The sequence below is a fragment of the Helianthus annuus genome, chromosome 3 (assembly GCF_002127325.2).
Source record: "Helianthus annuus cultivar XRQ/B chromosome 3, HanXRQr2.0-SUNRISE, whole genome shotgun sequence".
Taxonomy (NCBI): Eukaryota; Viridiplantae; Streptophyta; class Magnoliopsida; order Asterales; family Asteraceae; genus Helianthus; species Helianthus annuus.
In genome coordinates this window covers 119,174,758-119,195,704 of record NC_035435.2, presented here as the reverse complement: position 1 = coordinate 119,195,704, position 20,947 = coordinate 119,174,758, and the positions used below count along the sequence as shown (strand labels likewise).

The window sequence follows — 20,947 nt, the reverse complement described above, 5'->3', positions numbered from 1 at the left end:
CTAACACTGTTAGATTTTTTTGGTTAAGTATTGTTAAATGACCAAAATACCCTTATATTTAAAAATAAAAAAAAATATCTCTCTATTTCTACACCATTATATTTCCAGATCTTCATTTAAAACAACATAAGATCTCAACTCCTTCACCTTCAACTTCCGTCTTCAAACACCCCGCCGTCGCTCGTCATCAACACCAGCTCCACTTCGCCGGTCACCCACCTTCAGCAACACCAGCTGTCGCCTACCTCCACCCTCTTCACATCCCGAACCGGAAACCCTCTACCACAACCGCATCTTCTCCAACCTGAACCCCACCCCCATCGATGCCGATCTTCGTCTCCAGCCGTCACATACCACTCACCTCCGCCGTACGCTTCCGAACCACTACCGACGGACGTCTTGCAACGCCTCCGCCACTCGCTGCCACCAGGGTACGGTGTCCTCCGATGGTGGCGACACGAAGACATGTTGAAACGAGTATCGCTAGGGTTGATAACGTTAGGGTTTCTGTTTTCATTGCTTGCGTTCATAATCATGGCGAGTAATAAGCACGACCTCGGAAGAAATTTTGATGAATATGAAGAATACAGGTTTGTTTTGTGATTGGTGAATTGATTTGTTGTGGTTATAGGTACGCATTGGCGATAGTGATTTTGTCGAGTTAATATACTGGATTGCAATCGTGGCGGCAGATTCACGAGATGTCGACCGAAAAATTGATAGTTTCTGGCCGGAATATGGAGATAATTGATTTCTTTGGTGATCAGGTTTGTTTGATTATAATGCGGTTGGGATTTTGTTATTTTGGTAAAAACGGTTCCGAACAAAGACCAGAGAGAAGAGAGATGAAGGGTGAAAAATTGAAAGAGAAAGTTTTTTATTTTTTAAATATAAGGGTATTTTGGTCATTTAACAATACTTAACCAAAAAATTCTAACAGTGTTAGAAATTTGGACTCAAATGGTTAAAGAAAATGCTTATGGGGACTCAGGTCGTTAAACTTTTTGCTTTTGGACTCAAGTGGTTAAAACACATAAAACACAGGGACTCAAAAAGTAATTTACCCTAATTTTTTTGGTTAAATCTGGTCATGTGTCTTGCACATGAGTGTATTTTTGTTATTTCACCTCCTTAGGGACTATTTTTTTAAACAACTTATATTAAAAGACTATTATGTAAATAATAAAAAAAAAGTCATGTATTCTGAATCTCTCTCTCTAAACTTCCTTTCTCTCTATTTTCTCCCTCTCTTCTGCGATCGTGGATGGAGGAGACAGCCTCACCGGGTTGTTAAAACCCCTAGGTTCTGTTTTAGAAGAAGAGAACGATGAGACTGATTTATGTTTTTGAACTCCATTATCCAATTTTAATTAATTCCACTGGCTTTGTTTGACTCGTTGACTTTCTTTTAAATCCACTAGCTTTGTTTGACTCCATTATCCCTTTCTATTGTATAGTTTCATATATAAACCCTTTCACTCTTTCTTCCACTCTCCTCTTCATTTCTCTATATTTTTCATATTCTGAACTCACTTCCATTAGCTACCAATGGCTACTTTTGATGAAGCATCAGCTCTCAATTTCATTAGACAACACCTTCTCAGTGACTACGAAACATCAAATTACGAATCTGATCTATCAGTTTCTGATTACCTTACCTCTGAGGAACAACCTATAACTCATTTCTCAATAAACTTCACACTACCGGAATCCGTTAACAATAGAACCAAAAAATCTTCTTCGAAGATCAATTCGGAGAAATCAGAGTCCGCTAAGGAGTTGAAGGTACACTACAGAGGCATAAGACAAAGGCCATACGGAAAGTACGCAACAGAGATCCGAGATCCGAAGCGCAAGGGTGCGAGAGTGTGGTTGGGGACGTTTGATACATGTGTTGAAGCTGCTAAGGCGTATGATAGAGCGGCATTTAAGATACGTGGTTCTAAAGCCATTCTCAATTTTCCTCTACAGGTTGAGAGTTTAAAGGAGGAGATAACCGGAGGAAATAAAGCTTTAATCATAACTTCAAGCGATGGGTGCAGGAAAAGAATGAGAGATGAGAATGAGATGGAGGCGGTTATGAAGATGGAGATATTGTGAGAGACGGTTTGGAAATGGTGGTGATGTCAGCTGTTCTTGATTTGGGGATGGTGGAGGGTAGCGGTGATTGTGGTTGCAGGTGATAGAGAGAGGGGTAGAGGGAGAGTTTTTATAATAATAATATAGTAAACTGCAATTTTACCCCCTGTGGTTTAGGGTGATTGGCACCCTTACTCCCCCCCCTAACGAAATAATTGCAATTTTACCCCTCAACGTTCGCTGTTATGTCGTAACCTTACCCCTTGCCACCACTGCCACCGCCATTCACCACCACAACCACCACTGCCACCTCCAGCCACCATAAAACTTAAAAATTTTGTTCACTCTGTGACTATAACTTGATCGTTCTTAACCACCATCGTTAGCTCCAATCTTTCGCGAGGCGGGGCCTCAAGATCCATATGCAAAATGTACTGATTTCTTGGATGATATACAACCTGCAAAGTCCTCGTCATCCTCTTGCTATCACCCTTTGTACCCGAAATAAGGTAAGCTAATCTAGGGGCTTTTTCTTTGGGAAAATCACTAGGTTTATCCATATTCATCTCCACAAAATACCCACCAGCATCATCTGACTTTGCCATGTTGAAACTCAATAAATCTTGATTATTTGATAATGATGATGAAGATGATGATGATGATGAATAATACCCAAAAATTGTAGCTGAAATTAGAGTAATCCACACAACCAAACTCACAAAAAAGGGGATAATCCACTTTCTATCACTATTATACACTCTTCCAGAATAACTATGAGCATGTTTCTTGAAATTCTTACCAAAAATCGACATCTAGGGCTTCAAGAAGGCTAAAGTTTGAATCTTTATGAACAAACAACACATCAAATACTTGAATACCCCCAAATCAAAGATACCCAAACGTGGTGGTGGTTGTAGATCAGGACATTAATTTTTAAGTTTTATGGTGGCCGGAGGTGGCAGTGGTGGTGAATGGCGGTGGCAGGAGATTTGTGATAAATAAAAGCCAAGGGTTCGTGACAAAAATTACCTGCAATCGGAGATTCGCCGGAGAATCGCACGGACAGGTTTGCAGATTAGATTGAATAAGAAGGAACATTATTCGCCGGAGAATCGCACGGACAGGTTTGCAGATTAGATTGAATAAGAAGGAACATTACCTGCAATCGGAGATTCGCCGGAGAATCGCCTGGACAGGTTTGCAGCGATGGTGTTTGTGTACTTCCGATCTGAGGATTATAAGTTCCAAGCATGTGGTAAATCTGATCACCAGTTTACTCCTTTTTTTGCTGGACAGGACATTAATTTTTCAAGTGGTGGTTGTGATGGTTTGGATTAGGTTTGCAGCGATGGTGGTTTTAGATGATGATATTAATTTGGTGATGGTGGTTGTAGATCAGGACATTAATTTTTAAGTTTTATGGTGGCTGGAGGTGGCAGTGGTGGTTGTGGTGGTGAATAGCGGTGGCAGTGGTGGCAGGGGGTAATATCACAGATCAGAACAAAACACACGGGGTAATATGAAAGGGCATTATAGTCATTTCAAGTTATAGTCAACAGATCAGTCAACAATTTGAAGACGGGGGGTAAGGTTGTGACATAACAGCAAACAGTGGGGGGGTAAAATTGCAATTATTTCGTTAGGGGGGGTAGACATGCCAATGACCCCTAACCTCAGGGGGTAAAATTGCAGTTACTCATAATAATATTAATAATAATAATAATAATAATAATAACGGTTTTTTATTTTTTTAAATAATGTTAAATAAATGAGCAAAAAGACTAAAATATCCTTTTGTAATTTGATTTAACCAAAAAAATTAACTGGGTTTGGCCTAAAGGACATAACGTGCAAGATTTTAAAACATTAAGTACAGAACTTGTCAACTTTTGTGCTAAAGGACACCACCTGTAATTTGATGTAAACATAAAGGACAAAACTTGTAATTTACTCCTTAATATATTAAATATATACTTATATAATGATAATTACTATTTATAAAATTATAAAAAAAATGACTAAACTATATATAAAATAATAATAATAATTAATATAAAGTAAATAATAAATAATAAACGAGCCGAACCCGAGTCAAGCTCGACCTTGAAAAACTACATATGAGCCGAGCTTGAGCTTTATAAACAAAACTCGCAGCGGGCCAGGCTCTCGTTTACATCCCTAGAAATTTCCTATAAAAACTCTTCACATTCTAAATCGCTTACCGAAATACTGAGAAAACTACTGGCACCAATGTCGTTTACTGGAATCAAGAAATCGTAATACCGAACCAGATTAGATGTTTGGTACGGTACGCTAACTATACCGATTAGATGTTTGATACGAAACCGGTAAAGGACTAGTTTTCGATGAAAAAAATTATCCATAGTCTATGTTTCATTTTCTTCTTTATCTGTTTACTTATATCTATAACTAGGTTTTTACTCGGGATTGCTTCCCGGGCTCGGGAAAGTTATTTAGATTAATAATATTTGTTACTAATACGACCACATTACATCAACCATCTCATTCGATTCAACAACATTGTCTTAAAATCACCAAATTAAATCATGAACCCATATTATAGATCAAACAAAAGCACAACAGGACCACATGAATAACATCATTTCCAATTTTACTTCAATGCACTTAAATGATGGGGTAATTTTGGATTTTGTAAAAATGTTTGTTCTTGTACTTCTTAACAAAATTATATACAATTCAAGAAAACAAAACAATGAGTTAAAGAACTATAGTTTAACACCCAATGTGATTGAGCAAATAGATGTTGACCAAAAGTCAAACAGTTGTTAACCAAAAGTGAAACAGATGTTCAACCAGATCCACTGTCTTCTTATATTTTAGGACTGTTTTCCTCTTCAAAACACTGTTCAACCTAACATGGCTTTCCATGAACTGTTGACCTAAAGTCAAACAGATGTTAAAACCACTGTTTGAGTTATTCAAACGTCTGTTGAATATTAAATGAGATATTGACCAAAAGTCAATCAGATGTTTAGCAAAAGTCAAACGGAGTATACTGTCTTTAGTTCACATCTCCACATTGTTTCCGTTAGACATGGACCTAATAATTTACGTCTACATATATAGTTTTAGAATCACAACTTGGTCTAGTATCAGTTTCGAAAAGCAAACAACTACAACCCAAAAACTTGGTTCAATGTATCCTTCTGCATTTGCCTTCTTCAACCCATGAACATTCATCTGAACATAAAAAGATTTTTACCTTTCACAAAGTTAAGTGTAAATGCTTGACCTGGAACCATGCCTTTATCTCTCATAAACTTTCTCATTCCTTGCAGATAATATCTTGGTTGACCTCGAGATGAATCTATAGCAGCTTGAATATTCCAAACATCACCTGCCACGTCCACAATCTTCAAACCCATCTTACGATTCAGTCCAAGATCTTCAGCCTCTTTTTTAAAATGGCGCTGTAACAGACAACGAACAATTCAATAAACAAAGAATTAACACATCTTTAAAATTTGACTAAAGTATTATATATTAGTAAACTCATCATCACAAACTTACAAAATGACCGTCCACACAGAAAGAAATAGGTACGATCTGATTATCTTCATTCCCAACAACCATACCACTTTCATTGACATTAACGATGTCCTGTACAGCTTCAGTATCTGAACTCAAGACAATCTCTTCTATCACCTTTTCTATAACAACAGCACAAACCTCCGGGGGAAGCACTAAATCACAGGTAGCACAATTGAAAACCGTGATATGAAAAGTCTGAAGATCTATCATCTCAAAGACAATGAGATGATCAGCAGTTAATGACAACTCATTCTTTATATCTTTCCATCCGGTAATTATGTAAAGTTCATTGTTGATATCTTCCATCCCTACAGACCAGTTCTGGTTTTCAGATCCTTTAATAAGAACCGGATATGAAGGAATAGTGTTTAACATCTTGTGATGAATAAAAGAACGATTAATACTCTACAATCAGAATAAAACACATTATATAGTACATTAGTAAAAATATATCAGAAAATTAAGTAAAAAAATAAAACGCAACAATTAAACAACTGTATATCCAAAAAAAATTACATGATGAATAATATTCAAAGTTACATACCACATAATCTTCATTACTAGATGGTTTGTAGTAAAACTCTTCACAAGGAGCAAGAGCAATGTCTTGATAAAAATACAATATTCTGAAACTTTGTAACACTTCTTCATAATGAAATATCAACCATGAATCTGAAGGTATTTTCAAACTATCTTCCAACTGACACCAACCATTATAAAAATAATATCTGCCATTGCTTAGAGGATAGATCTTGACTTCAAAAACATTTCCAGTTGTGGTCTGGAAGTTTGTATTTCCAATTGGATAATTAAACTGTTGAATCCAATTTTGATACTGTTTTGGCAAGATCTAAGCATAAATAAAAGAAACATTTTTATTGCTAAATATCATACCAAAAAAATAAAATTAAGTGTTAAACTAAGATCGGATAAAATTACTAACCAAACATTTCGTTTTACTGTTTTCAAGGTAACACGGAAATCCATTAATCATTCTCACATAAAACTGTAATAGTATCAATCATATAGAATAAAAATCAATAAGATTAAGAAACAAATGAATACAATCCATTAAGGTATGTAATACATCTAAATAAAAGATGATACAACTAATATATATCAAAATAACAATATACAACATCAAAAAGGTGAGAATACATGTAATTTCTTATCCTATCGAAATATATATATTTTTTACAACAAATCATATAATTAAAACTTAAAACCTACTTTTCGGATTATCACAAATAGACATGGAGGATCATCAGCTGAATAAACTGTATAGAAAAACAGTATAGTGAGTTGTGTCTAATCCAAATAAAAACTTAAAAACAGTATACCAACTACTAATCAAAATAAGTTCAACTTTTCAAATACACATGAGAATACATCAGATAAAATCAGAAATTTATATTATACTTCAGAATAACAACGTTACATGAACAACTTTATAAACAACTTTACAAATAAACGTGACAATACATTAGTAAAGATTGAAATTTTATATCATACATGAGAATCAAAGCAACAACTTTATAAATAACTTTACAAATACACATGAGAATACAACAGTAAAGATCGAAATTTTATATCATAAATTAGAATAAGATAAATACATGAGCAAAGTGAAATCCAATAAAATCAACAATGGATAAGACAAAAGGTAGATACAGGAAATGCAGATCACTTTTTTTAGGGGGGGTTTGGGATTCCTTCTCAAAAACAACTTATTAACTTATATAAGTTATAAGTTAGAATTTCTAACTTCTGAAAAACAACTTTTTCACACACAAAATCAACTTAAATCAGTTAAACCAAACATTATAAAAACAACTTATTAACTTTTATAACTCAATAAGTTAAGTTGCTCTAAAATAAGATAACCCAAACACCCACTTAGAATCATATAAGTCTATCATAACATGCATAATAACTACATAGTAATCAGATATACAAAAAAAATTAGGACTATCATAAATTGTTCCAGTATAAGCCGTAACAATAAACGCAATCATAACCAACAATGGATTGAAAAAAAAAACAGGAAGATACATGAATACACCATCGTCGATTACAACTTCTACATTAAAATAGCAAGAACCATAATCGGCTATAGAATTCAAAACTAAAAGAATAAACATGAAAAAATACAAAACAAATCAGATTATTTAACAATACCTTTATTATTATACAAGATGATATTGATGAAGTTCGGAAGAAATCGAAGAAGATGACAGAGTTTGTTGGAGAAAGTGTAGAAAGAAACGTGGAGAGAGAAACGAACCGAGATTTTGTGAAGATCTTTAAAAAGTTAGAAGTTTAAAAATATCCCATGTAACCGGGTCGGATCATCCCGTTTAGTTTTTCGTCAACAGCTGTTTGACTTTTGGTCAACAGCTGTTTGAGTATTGGTCAACATCTCATTTAGTATTCAACAGAAATTTGAATAAGTCAATCAGTGGTTTGAAAATCTGTTTGACTTTTAGTCAACAGATGGATGGAAACCCATGTTAGATTGAACAGTGTTTGGAACAGATGTTTAAACATCTGTTTAGACTTAAACAGATGTTGGGGCTCTTTGGCGTTCTATATCAGTTGTTTGGACTTAAACAAATGTTTGCATTTAAACAGATGTTTGGCCATAAACAGATGTTTGGCAATAAAGATATGTTTGGCCTTAAACAAATGTTTGAAGTTAAACAGATGTTTGCTCATAAAGAGATATTTGGCCTGAAACCAAACATCTGCTTAAGGTCAACATCTGTTTCACTATTCGCCAACATCTGTTTGACTTTTGGTCAACATCTATTAACATATAAACACTGTTAACATAAATTACAAACAATTAACTAATAGACGGCACACAATTAACATCTTAAATCATCAAGACCCTTAACAATTTGACCATATGATTTAATCGTGTGTTTTATCTTAGATGGGACAACTGGAAAAGAAAATTCACTAAAAGGATAACATATTAAATGACTCAAAAAAAATCTCAAAGAGTATTTTACTACAAATCAGGATTAACAAACAATGCCAACAGTCAAGTCAACCATGTTTCTTTCACCTTTGACTTCCAAAGTCAATTAAGTTACTTACCAAATTCACAAATACATAAAATTTCTTATATAACCGCAAACATTAACACACCTAATAATCTTAACTCTGCGATAAACTGTAAAACACAAACCCAAATATCACATTTTCATTGGGAATATTTATTGCCTCATCAATAATTCCCTGACTTGCCATTTGAATTGTAATTCAAAGTCTAAGGAATCTGTATCATCCTCATCCCTGCACAGTGTAAGATCAAGGAGATCTTGCAGATCTTCAACACCCAGGCCCAGTGCTTGTTCCCTTGATATTTTCTTCACCTCACCACTGGATTTGATCAGAGTCAATACTTGGGCCTGTTTGTCAGATATCCACTTTAGTATTTTTGATTCCAGTGGGTCTCTTGGGAGAGGTTTTATCGATGATGAGTTTGGAGATGGTGGCCTGGTAATGACTGGCTGAGCAGTATTTGTAGTTTGTGTCAATTCAAGTTTTTCTCCTATCATCTGCTTAAGGCCTATTTTTACAACGTAATCCCCTGCTGCTTTATCTGCTTCTATTTCTGCATCCATCTGCTTTTGTTTCCTTGTTTGGTAAAGGATGGCGGCAGGTGGAGCAGTGGATCTCCTGATTTGTAGCTTTTGTGGCTTAGCTGGAACCACTGCTTTAGGGTAAATAGGCTTTTGGGGAACATTAGGATTTTTCTTTCTTAATTCTTCCAGCTTTTTGTAAGAGGCGAACACTTTATCCTCTTTCCACCTTGCCACTTGGTTCTTTGACCCAAAATTAGTTGTTATTAACTCTTCTTTCATTCTCTTCAGCTGCAGAGTCCTATCTGGTACATTTTTCTTAAACTTTGCTCAGATAGGAGGAGTCTGCTTCACCTTGTTTTTGATAATATCTTGAATTCTTGCTGTTTCACTTTGTAGCTCACTGCTGGTCCATTCTTTGTAGTGGTATTTTTCTCCCTTGTATGTTTTGTAAGCCATGATATTATCAAGATAATCTTTCCTCAAGGTTTCATCAGCTCTTTCTAATAAATTTTGACAAAGATATTTTGAAAACTGCTCCAAAGTTTTGACTTGGGTTAGCAGATATTGGTAGTTTGTTTGAATATCTCTGTCATATTTTCCTTCTGTATTTCTTTTGGAGATATCCTCTGCTTGTTGAGCCTTTAACTTCAAGTATTGTTCAATGTTATTAGGCCTTGGATATCCTTGAACAGATGGCAAGTTCCTTTTAGCAGGGTCATCTTCAGAGTAGAAGGATTTAATCTCCTCTCTAATTGCTTCCAGATCTAATGGATACTGAACTCCTGCAGGAAAAATGGCAGTGTTTGAATTTGAGACTTGTGCTGAAGAGAGTGGGACAGGATTGGGAATGGTAACAAGGGACAGTGGTTGGGTGGATTTTGCGGTGGTGAAGGGTCAACATTCAGAATTATCCTTCTCCTTTTATGTTTTGGAGAGGTTGGTGGTGTTTTGGTAGGTTGAGTGGTGGTGATTTGAGTGGTAGATGGTTGACTAACAGTTGTTGAAACAACTGGTGTTTCAACCACTGTTGCCATTACAACAGATGATGTGTCACCTGAAGTATTTTGCTTTTTGGCAGGTGGTGTTGGTGGTAATGAGGATGTTTTTGATGGTAATGTGATTTGTGGTAAGGCAGTGGATTGAGTGTGTGTTGAAGTGGTGGCAATTTTTGGTGTAACAGATGTTGAAACCACTGAAGTACCAACAGCTGTTGATAAAACATGTGTTTTAACATCTGGTCGTTTGGAGGTTTGATGTGTGGAGCTTTTGGGAGGTGTGGATTTGGGTTCTCTCACTTTTCTAGTGGGCTGTTTTCTTTTAGGCTCAAGATTTTCTTCTTTCTTGAGCTCAGAAACACCCTGCTCATCATTCTCCATGCAAACTCTTTTCTCCTGTTCCCACCTTGCTTTATCCTTTGCCTCCATATCCCTTTTCACCCTTGCTTTTGCATCAGCAATGGCATTTGTGGTTACATCAACCTTTTTAGTACCATCTGGCTTAGGTATGTCTGCAAGCATACTGGAGTTGTCTGGTGGAATGTACAAACCATCTTCATATCCCTTTTTCTTTAGCTGCTTCATTTTCTCCCCCTTTTTTGCATCAGCTGGTGGTGGGTTGTCCACAAAGATGATAATAGGAGGAGCAGAATCAGTGGTTTTCAGCAAGTGGGCCTTGATTGCCTTTATGTCTGCTTGTGTATCCATGAACCTAGCTTCCATCATATTTCTGATCTTTTGAAACTGTATTTCATGTTGCTGATTAGCATATGCCCTTTGTTGGTGAAACAGAGGTTGAAATAAACTCCAAAGCTCAGTGGGAGTAGGAGCAGATGATGAAGCAGATGTTGTATCTGGTGCAGCAGTGGGTGTTGCCTTTTGTGCTTGTAACAACTGTTACAGCATTGACTTAATATCTGCAACAGATGTGTCCAATTTGTCAACCCTCTCCGTTAATTCCTTGTACATTAAACCATCACCCAAGTTAATGGGATCATTTGATTTCTCACTAGCAGTGGTTGTATCAGCAGTTGACTTAGGGAATGTTTCCCAAAGGTCATCCACATATGCCCCTTTTTCTTGGTACTGAGGACTTCTTTCCTCAGCAATTGACATCCTTTCAATAGAACCACTGTTTGGAACAAACACACTAGTGGATATCACAGTTGCTGGAGAGGAAATTGACTTCAAGGGAGTCTTATTGATGAAACAACTGGCCAGGTGTAGATCAGTGGATCCAACACCTGTAGTTGTTGCTCCAATTGAACTACTGACAGGAAGTACTTATATTTCCTGCAGTGTAACCTCCTCAGTTGTTAGTGGGTTAGCAATGATTGAGACACCAGACCCAGTCACTTGTTGAGGTATATTCTCATTAACAGGTGTTTGAGAATAACTGGTTTGTGTCTGGGCTAAATCAACTGCATCCAACAAAAGTTTTGTTTGTGGGGGAATTTGAGAAGTAAGGATAAGCGTAGAAAGCGAATTTGCCCCGGGCAGTGGGCTGTGGATGATGGAATCAAGTGATTGCAGAGCATCATAATTTGGTGTCCCTATTATTACAACCTACTCTTTTTAGAAGAAGCAGGAGGAGTTTGAGGCTCAGGTTGAGATCTTTCTTCCAACTGTTGTGAGGAAGTAGCAGCAGTGGTTATTGGTGACCTTTGTGTTGTCACCGGTAGTTGCTCTGGGATCTCATCTTCCAGAGTTACCTTTGTTTTGGGTTTGGGGGGCTTTTTTTGATTTTTTCTGTTTTGGTCTTTTGGTGGTTTTAGGTGGGGGTTTAACAGTAGTTGTTTTGTTGCTGTCATCACCTTGAGCAGTGGGCTCAACAGCAGGTGCTTGAGGAGCAGTGGTAGCTGCAAGTCTGCTCAGGAACCTCTACTTGTGTTTTGGAAACTTTTGACATCCTTGTAAAGGTTTCAGAAGTGAGGCTCTTAATTGAAAAAGGATTGCCCTGGATAAGCACATGGGCATTATCTTCTGAAAATTTCTTTTTAAAATAGTAACTTAAAAACCTTGGAAAGAGCAAAAATGCCTTTTTATTAACATTTGTAACAAGATAATTGAAGATTTCCCGGGAATACTTAAAATTTTCACCATGTAAGATAGCATAACCCAGATATTGAATCTTCAATAGGATTTCATTGAAAGCAGTGGTCTTGTTTGAGACACACATCAATAGGGTATGAAACAAAAACCTTGTGGCAGGAGGAAAACTGCCTTTTTCTAAAGTGTCATTTTTCATTTCCTCTTCATAACCCCTTTGAATGAAAAACGTTTGATACTCTTCTTTAGGGAAAGATGTTTTACCTTCAAGATCATCTAGTTCAAAAACCTCCGAAATGGTTTGAGGTGTTATTGTGACTGGAACATCCTTTATAGAAGAATTGATGGCAAAGGGCTTTTTATCCTTAGTTTCCAACTTAGCATTTTTCCAGAATTCTTGCTGGGTATCCATGTAGATCGGAGCATCACAAGTCAACAAAGTTTTGTACTTTGAAGACGACAGAGCATCAATGATGGAATTGAAGGTTTTGGTGTGACTGGGTTTTTCAAGTAGACCCAAGTAGTTATGTGTGGATTTGTGTGGGAGAGACATCGTGATTTGATAATGATTGCGAGAGGAAGAAGACGATGAAGAGGATGATTGATTTTGAGATAAATGGATGATAACTACTTTGAGAAAGGAATTTTTGAATTCTATTCGACGGTAAAAACACTGTTTGGGGGTTTTGATCAGGGTTCTATAGGGGAAAAAGTGAATGATGACGTGGCAGCGGTTGCTAAAAGATCTTACCGCTATGTACTGTCCACGTGCCAAGCTCTGATGATAATGGAGGACAGTTGGTAGGAAACCACTGAAGGAACAATATCAGTGGTTTGACAGGGAGGATATACAAATGAGAACAGTGACTAACTTTAAGCTAGCAGTGGATAACCGTCAATGGATTAAAACACTGATTTTGAAAAACAGTTTTTTTTATTTTTTATTTTAACTTTAATTTTTATCACCAAAACAATATTCGAGGAACTCTTATCTAATTGGAATGTAACGATTAAGTAAAATTGTAATTTCATTGTAATTCTAGTTTTCATTTGATAATTTCATTCTATAATTAATTAACCACATCAACAATAAAAATGTGAGCAGTGGATGTTTTTTAGAAAAACCAATGATTGTCAATATCAGTGGATGTCAACAATAAAAATGTGAGCAGTGACTATTTTTTAACTATCAATGGATAGCCAACAGTAATTGAAACACAGATGATTGGTCAGTCAGTGGTCAACATGAACAATGAAGAAACAGAGGTTGGCCTTCAGCAGTGGATAACATTTAACAATCACATGTTTGAACCAAAACAGTGGTTGTAAAATACTTTTAAGGATTAATGAAAACTAACATTTTTAACTATTTTGAGGATGTTTGTCCTTAAACAGATATTTGTTCTTAAACATCTGTTTGGACATAAACAGATGTTTGCGCTTAAATAAATGTTTGACCTTAAAAAGAGGTTATTTAGGGAAACCACTGATGGTCAATATCAGTGGATGTCAACTACAAAAATGTGAGCAGTGGCTGTTTTTTAACTATCAGTGGATAGCCAACAGTGATTGAAAGACTGATATTTGGAGTTAAATAGATGTTTAACCTTAAATAGATGTTTGCAATAAACAGATGATGATGTTGAGAGTTTTTAGGCTTGTTTCTTATTTTGATTAACTGAAGATGATGTTGAGAGTTTTTATTAACACTGACATTTTGAAATATGTTAAGATGGATATTGAGATTATTGAAATAAACTATTACATAGAAAAATAGAAATTTAATGATATATTTCTAAACTATTACACGATAGAGTTAACACTTGTTAGGATTTTGTAAACTTTGGCCTTTCTCCATGTGATTTCATGCTCTTTTTTTGTTTTCAGATCAGTTAGCATGTTGCAGATTTTCTGATCCTGTTTTAGAAGCTGTGTGAGAAACTCTTCTGCATTTTTCTGGAAATCCGATGGAGGAGAGTGGAGGACTTCATCAAGTAATGCAATGTTGTTCCAGGTTTTCTTGAAATTAGTGTCATTGATTATGTCGACTTTCCTGTTTAGTTCTTCGTCTGTTCTTTTTTCTTTAAGTGACCACATCGAGAATTGGGTTTTAACATCGCTGGTGTCTGAACAGTGGTAGAAGCTGAAGTTTGCCATGTAGATTTTTGTTGAATTCTCTTATGTGGAACAATCTTTGACAGACAGGAATTTGTAGGACAGTTTGTTGATATTTTGAATCAAAAGTAATTATCAATCTTTTATAGACTTTAAAAACGCGTCTACATGGTAAATGAAGAGGTTAATTGTAATTATGATAATCTGCTTTTGTTCTTTGAACTTCAAAACTCTATCCATTGGGTTTCTTGGTATTTAATTTTAAAGTTTTCCCATAATAGTTGGGGTTTAAAAACGTTTTTACATTAAAAGACTGCTGCTTTGAAATATACGTTAATATGTTTATATTAAATCTACACGTTTTGATTGATTAAGTATATAAACTCATGACCACTTCACCTGTTTTTCATCAAGATTTCCTACGAAGATATCATACTTTCAGAAAAGTCTCGAAATATAGTTTATTGATATGGCGTCATTCACTACTGTAAAATCAGATGATTTAAAGCAACGTTTTGTCAAGCATATAGAGGAACAGGTGTATGAAGATAGGACTACTCTTCAAGAGTTGAAGAGATGTTTTGATGGATTGCAAGTTGGCCTATTCACGAGAGAGCAGGTTTCCAGAAATCTTATGCGAATGCCTTCAACTTCAGTTCGTTAGCTTTGTGTCGTCAGCAATATTGAATGCAGTGATAGAGACATCGAGTTCATGGCGATTCTGAAGGACATACATCGAGAGGTTCAGCAATCGATGAAGTTGAAGCTGAGATTTCTTAATTCTTACGATTATTGTTAGATTTAAAAGTTTAGTTGTTCAATTTGTTATTTATGTAATAAATTGGACTTTTAAGGTCTTGAATAAATGAATAAATTTTAATCTTATGAATCTATGTTGCTTTTGTAAGAAAAAAAAGAGAGATAATGTCAATTTTAAATTACCATTTTGCATTTGAAATTCAAAAGTTATGGATATTGTCAGTAATTACTGATTTGATTTGAAAGCAATTGTCATCATGACATTTCTAATTTTTATTTTAACTTTAATTAAGAGAAATTTTTTTGCATATTTTAACTTTATTTTAACTCAAATTTTTATATGTATAATACTAAAGTTTTGCATATTTTGAATTTCAAAAGTTATGGATATTGTCAGTAATTACTCATTTGATTTGAAAGCAATTGTCATCATGACATTTCTAATTTTTAACTTTAATTAAGAGAAATTTTTGCATATTTTAACTCAAATTTTTATATGTATAATACTAAAGTTTTGCATATTTTGAATTTCAAAAGTTATGGATATTGTCAGTAATTACTGATTTGATTTGAAAGCAATTGTCATCATGACATTTCTAATTTTTTTTTAACTTTAATTAAGAGAAAATTTTTGCATTATTTTAACATTAAAGAATGAAGAAACAAAGGTTGACTTTCAGCAGTGGATAACATTTAACAAACAGATGTTTGAACAAAAAAAGTGGTTGTAACAGACTTTTAAGGATTAATGAAAACTATCATTTTTAACTAGAGTAAACTGCCATTTTGGTCCCTGTGGTTTGGGCATTTATGCCATTTTAGTCCAAATCTCAAACTTTTTACATCTAGGTCCCTGTGGTTTGCATTTTGTTGCCATTTTAATCCAAAATCCAAAAACCCCCTATTTTGATTGTTGAAATGTGATTATTTTGTCCTTTTGTGCAGGGGCATTTTGGTCATTCTGATTTACTCTTCTAATAAATTAAAACAAAATTAATTATATATTATATAATATATATATATATATATAACTCTCTCTCTCTCTCACATCATATATAACCCTAACTCTGGTCACACGTTAGTTCTTTTGTCCAACCCGATTCATAGAAACCTCCAAGCTCCGATTGTCTTCTCTCCAAGACCCTGCAACTCACCAGCTCCGATTCATAGAAACCTCCGACGACACTCCGACTACACCTCCGACTACACCTCCGATTCATACCCATTGTCTTCTCTCAAAGACCCTGCAACTCACCAGCTCCGATTCATAGAAACCTCCGACGACACTCTGACTACACCTCCGATTACCTCTCTTCTTTCCGAACGAGTCTCCGGCGACCTTATCCCCACTCCGTTCACTTAACGGCAGCTCGCGTCTCAGGTACTCGGAACACCGCTTCGATCTACTCTGATACGACCCTCAATCCAAGTTAGATTTCGCGTGGTTTAAATTCTTGAAACTGTTTGAATAATGATGGAAACTGTTAAGAAAAGGGGTGGGGGTGGGGTTGGGTAGTTGGGCGGTGGTTGCAGGGGGTGCAAGGTGCAGAGGTTGAAGATGATAAGGTTAAAGATGATGATAATCAGGGGGTTGAGGATGAAGATTTTGCTTCTGAAAGCGAGTCTTGAAACGGCTCTCAATGGTAATGATTTTGCTTCTGTGAAAGCGAGTCTTGTAGTGGTTTTTTATGAGGTTAGGTTGATTTTGATGGTTAAAAAACAGAGCTTTTTGAATTGTGGTTTGTGGGTGTTGAAGTTCACTGTAATTAGATGAGAGTTTTATTTGGGTTTTGAAATTTCAGTTTTTTGAATCGTAATAATGTTGTTGTTCACCGAATTGAATGATGGGTTTCTTTTGATGCATTTACAAGTTAATCATGTGTTGATCTGTGTGTGTTTGGGACAATTGAATGTGATGAATGTTGATTTATGATGAATGCCTGAGGTTGAAGATGATGATGTAATTGGGAAGGGGTATTTATATTTGTAGGGTTTTTTAATAAAAAATTTTTTTAATGAAAATTAAAAGGACAAAACTACCCCTGCAGATAAAGACAAAAAGGGATATTGAAACAGTCAAAAATTAAAGTTTTTGAGATTTGGACTAAAATGGCAACAAAATACAAACCACAGGGACCCAGATGTAAAAAGTTTGAGATTTGGACTAAAATGGCAAAAGTGACCAAACCACATGGACCAAAATGGCAGTTTACTCTTTTAACTATTTTAAAGATGTTTAACCTTAAACAGATATTTGACCTTCTATATCAGTTGTTTGGAGTTAAACAGATATTTGACCTTAAACAGATGTTTGGACATAAACAGATGATTGCACTTAAACAAATGTTTGACCTTAAAAAGAAGTATGCCCATAAACATCTGTTTGCAAAAAAGACCAATTTCAAGAATACAATATCGAAACAATCAAAATGAGGAGCTTAATAATCATCCAAGTGTACTTCATTTTTATTTAGTAGTATAAAGATCAAAACACTGTTGTATTTAAAATACAGATCAAACCAATGAGGTGATGTGATAAATACTGTTACATATAAACACCTCAATGATAATGATATGACAATCTAACAGAGTATAAAACACTGATGTGATAAAAATTGTTACATATAAACACTGTTAACATAAACAAAGGTAGAATATCTGTTGTTGATGCTGAACCACTGTTGTTGTTGGGCAGTGGTTCGTCATTCGATTTTAAAGGGTTTGTCTCGAGAGATAAATTCTAGCGAACCACTGCTATACTAAACACTGATACATAAATACTAAATTTGAATCCAGTGTAGATGCTGAACCACTGCTGCTACTGAACAGTAGTTTTCCTTTGGTTAATCAAGCTCTAGGTACATGAGTGCTTGTCTTTAACAGGGCTTTGTCTTCAACAGTGGATAGGCCTCATCAGTCTTTAAGTCCATCAGTATTTATAAGGAGCAGTGGTTAGTTATAACAGTCCTTAGCATGATCAGCTGTTATAACCACTACATAACACTTTGAGAGGAAGAAAGTGTCAGTCTATTTAACTGAGAGGAATGATTGCAATACATCCCATCCCTGTTGAAAAACAGAGTCGATAAATTTCGGGAAAATGAGGTTGAAAGATGATAAGCCAACAGTGGACGATATCATTCTACAGGTTCGATAAATTCTGGTGTATTCTCAAATAATACTTCCTAGATGCTTCAAAAGAAGCAGCACTTTGGACATTTGTCAGTCTTCAAACATCTATTATCTATTTTCTAGATAATAGATAATAAATAATAAATATTAGATAATAGATAATAGATGTTTGAAGGCCGACAAATGTCCAAAGTGATGCTTGTTTGGAAGCATCTAGGAAGCATTATTTGAGAATACACCAGAATTTATCGAACCTGTAGAATGATATCGTCCACTGTTGGCTTATCATCTTTCAACCTCATTTTCCCTAAATTTATCGACTTTGTTTTTCAACAGGAACGTAATGAATTATTACCTTATTTATGATACCTTCAACTGCATCTTCTGATAAATCAATATCCATTTCACTCAAAACATATGTTCAACTGCATCTTCAATCAAGAAATATTTAAAGAAATGGATGAAATCATCCAAAAATACCCAAAATAAAACTAATTCAACCATCCAACCATAAGATACTTGCCGTATTAGACTGAACATTTTTAGCTTATTTCAACAGGGATGAAATCATGAACTATTAGATTAGCCATTTTTACCTTATTTCACAAATTTCATAATATTTAAATAAGTAAAACATAAAAAAAATAAAACCAAACACCTGTTATTTGTCGTCCAAATCTTTTAGTTGGTCCTCATAGCCCTACAATCTTTCGAATTCGTTGGAGACGGTCGGTGATGCCAGCAGCCTAATTAACAAACAACAACAAACAACAATAGCAAGTCACCAAACAATCGACCTGAAAATCATATAAAAGCCCAAAAATTAAACAAACCCTAACCTAAAATACAAGATGGAAAATGAAAAAATCTATTTATAACTAACCATAAACCTCAAATCCATTACAGCATAACCAAGAGAACTGCACGACGCAGAGCCGACAACCTCCAATCATCTCCGTCATCAAGTTACCAGCGGAACCCTAGCCAAAGCACAACAATAAGTAAAAATGAAATGAAGATCGAATGAGTGAACAATGAAAACAAAGGTTGACACTTATAAAACGGAAGTTATTGATAATCTAACCTTGATTCGGAGCATTGATCTGAACATCGATCGGAATAGAGCAGAGCAGAGGGAGAGAGAAAGTAGGAAGCCCTAAATGAGTAAATGAGGGTGGATATAAATAGAAGAGGGCAGTGGTACTGTTGGGCGGGAAAAGAGGAAAAACGATGCCCTAATTAAGTGACACGTGGCTCAAATAACATTCATTTATTATATATAATAGATTGAAATTTACTTTAAAGTAAATTCCTATTTGAGTCTATATGTTTTTTTGTTTTTTATTTGAGTTCAAAATTAAATTTTTTAATCATCTTATCACCTGGTTTTTAAATCTGTAATAATTTTAGTCCAATTGACTAATGACCAAAATACCTTAATCATTAAAAATAAAATGAAATATAAAAGTTTATTAAATCAAAATGTTTTGTCCCCACCCCAACCCATAGCACCACCAACGCAACACCCCCACAACCACCCCACTATCTTTGGGTTACCGATCTTTTGGAATTTGACTGGAACCCCTAGCCGTCACCAAATCTGGCCTTTCTACATCTTCTCCACCGTCAATGAGAACCACCAGTTTCACTCACTCTGAAACCTTAATACCGTCAACAACCACCATCTCCACTTGCAATCACCATCCCACCACAGATAAACCGTCAAAACCACCAAATCGTTTTTATAACTTCACAACTTTTTGTGTTTTGTTGATTCTATTTATATGATAAAAATAATTTATATTGCTGAATTTGCAATCATTTAATCTTGCAAAAAAAGATGAAAATTATAGGTGAGTGCAATCGAACTATATGAGAAAGTCTCACCTAATTTGGTTCACTAGATCAAACTAAATTTAAACTCAATTTAGATAAATAAAGTAAACGTATTAGAAATACCAATGTTTTAAAAACCGGTTTTTAAATCAAACCGGATTAGGCTAAAAAATGGTTCAACCGATTGAACCAGATTGTATCGGACGGTTAAACCTGGTTGACTATCTAACTCTATTATTTTATAAATTACAACATCAACTCAAAAGTTAATCCAAAAAATACATGATTACATATTAAAAGATGATCTAAAAGTAAATTCATAATAAAAAAATAATCCAAAAAATAAGCGAAAATCATTCAGTTTTCCAACAATCTCTTTTAAATGAAAGTGTAAGATATGTTTAAGGCATTTGAGTGTCGAATGCATCAACTTCACGATCGCATAAAAGATAGAAATTCACTATTATCGACATCCTCATCAACTAGAGAATAACTATTTTTGTTTCAAAAAATATTAAATAAGAACTTTTAGTTACGAATAATCATAATATATAAAAATTACGTAAGATAAGTAACATATATAATAAAAATAAGTAACAACCCAAACTAAAATAACTATGGGTCGGTACCAGTATTTCGTTTCAAATCGATATACCGGATTTTACCGTCGGTACAAACCTTATGTTGTTTCTCTTATTTACCGGGGTGTTTCGTATCGGATTTACATCTGAAAACGGTAATACTTGTATAACCGGCCGGTATTTACCAGTTTTTAAAACATTGAGAAATACTATTGGTGTGTGCAAAGCGTGATAT

The 20,947-nt window shown here is 35.0% G+C and overlaps 1 protein-coding gene across 1 annotated transcript; it reads left to right on the top strand.

Annotated features, from left to right (window-relative positions):
* Positions 1-534: 534 nt before the first annotated feature.
* LOC110934994 (ethylene-responsive transcription factor 5) lies at positions 535-2,100 on the top strand. Its single transcript, XM_035988142.1, has 4 exons — positions 535-590; positions 632-647; positions 693-767; positions 1,543-2,100. Exons 1-4 carry the CDS (start codon positions 535-537, stop codon positions 2,098-2,100), a joined length of 705 nt encoding a protein of 234 aa, XP_035844035.1.
* The last annotated feature ends 18,847 nt before the right edge of the window (positions 2,101-20,947 follow it).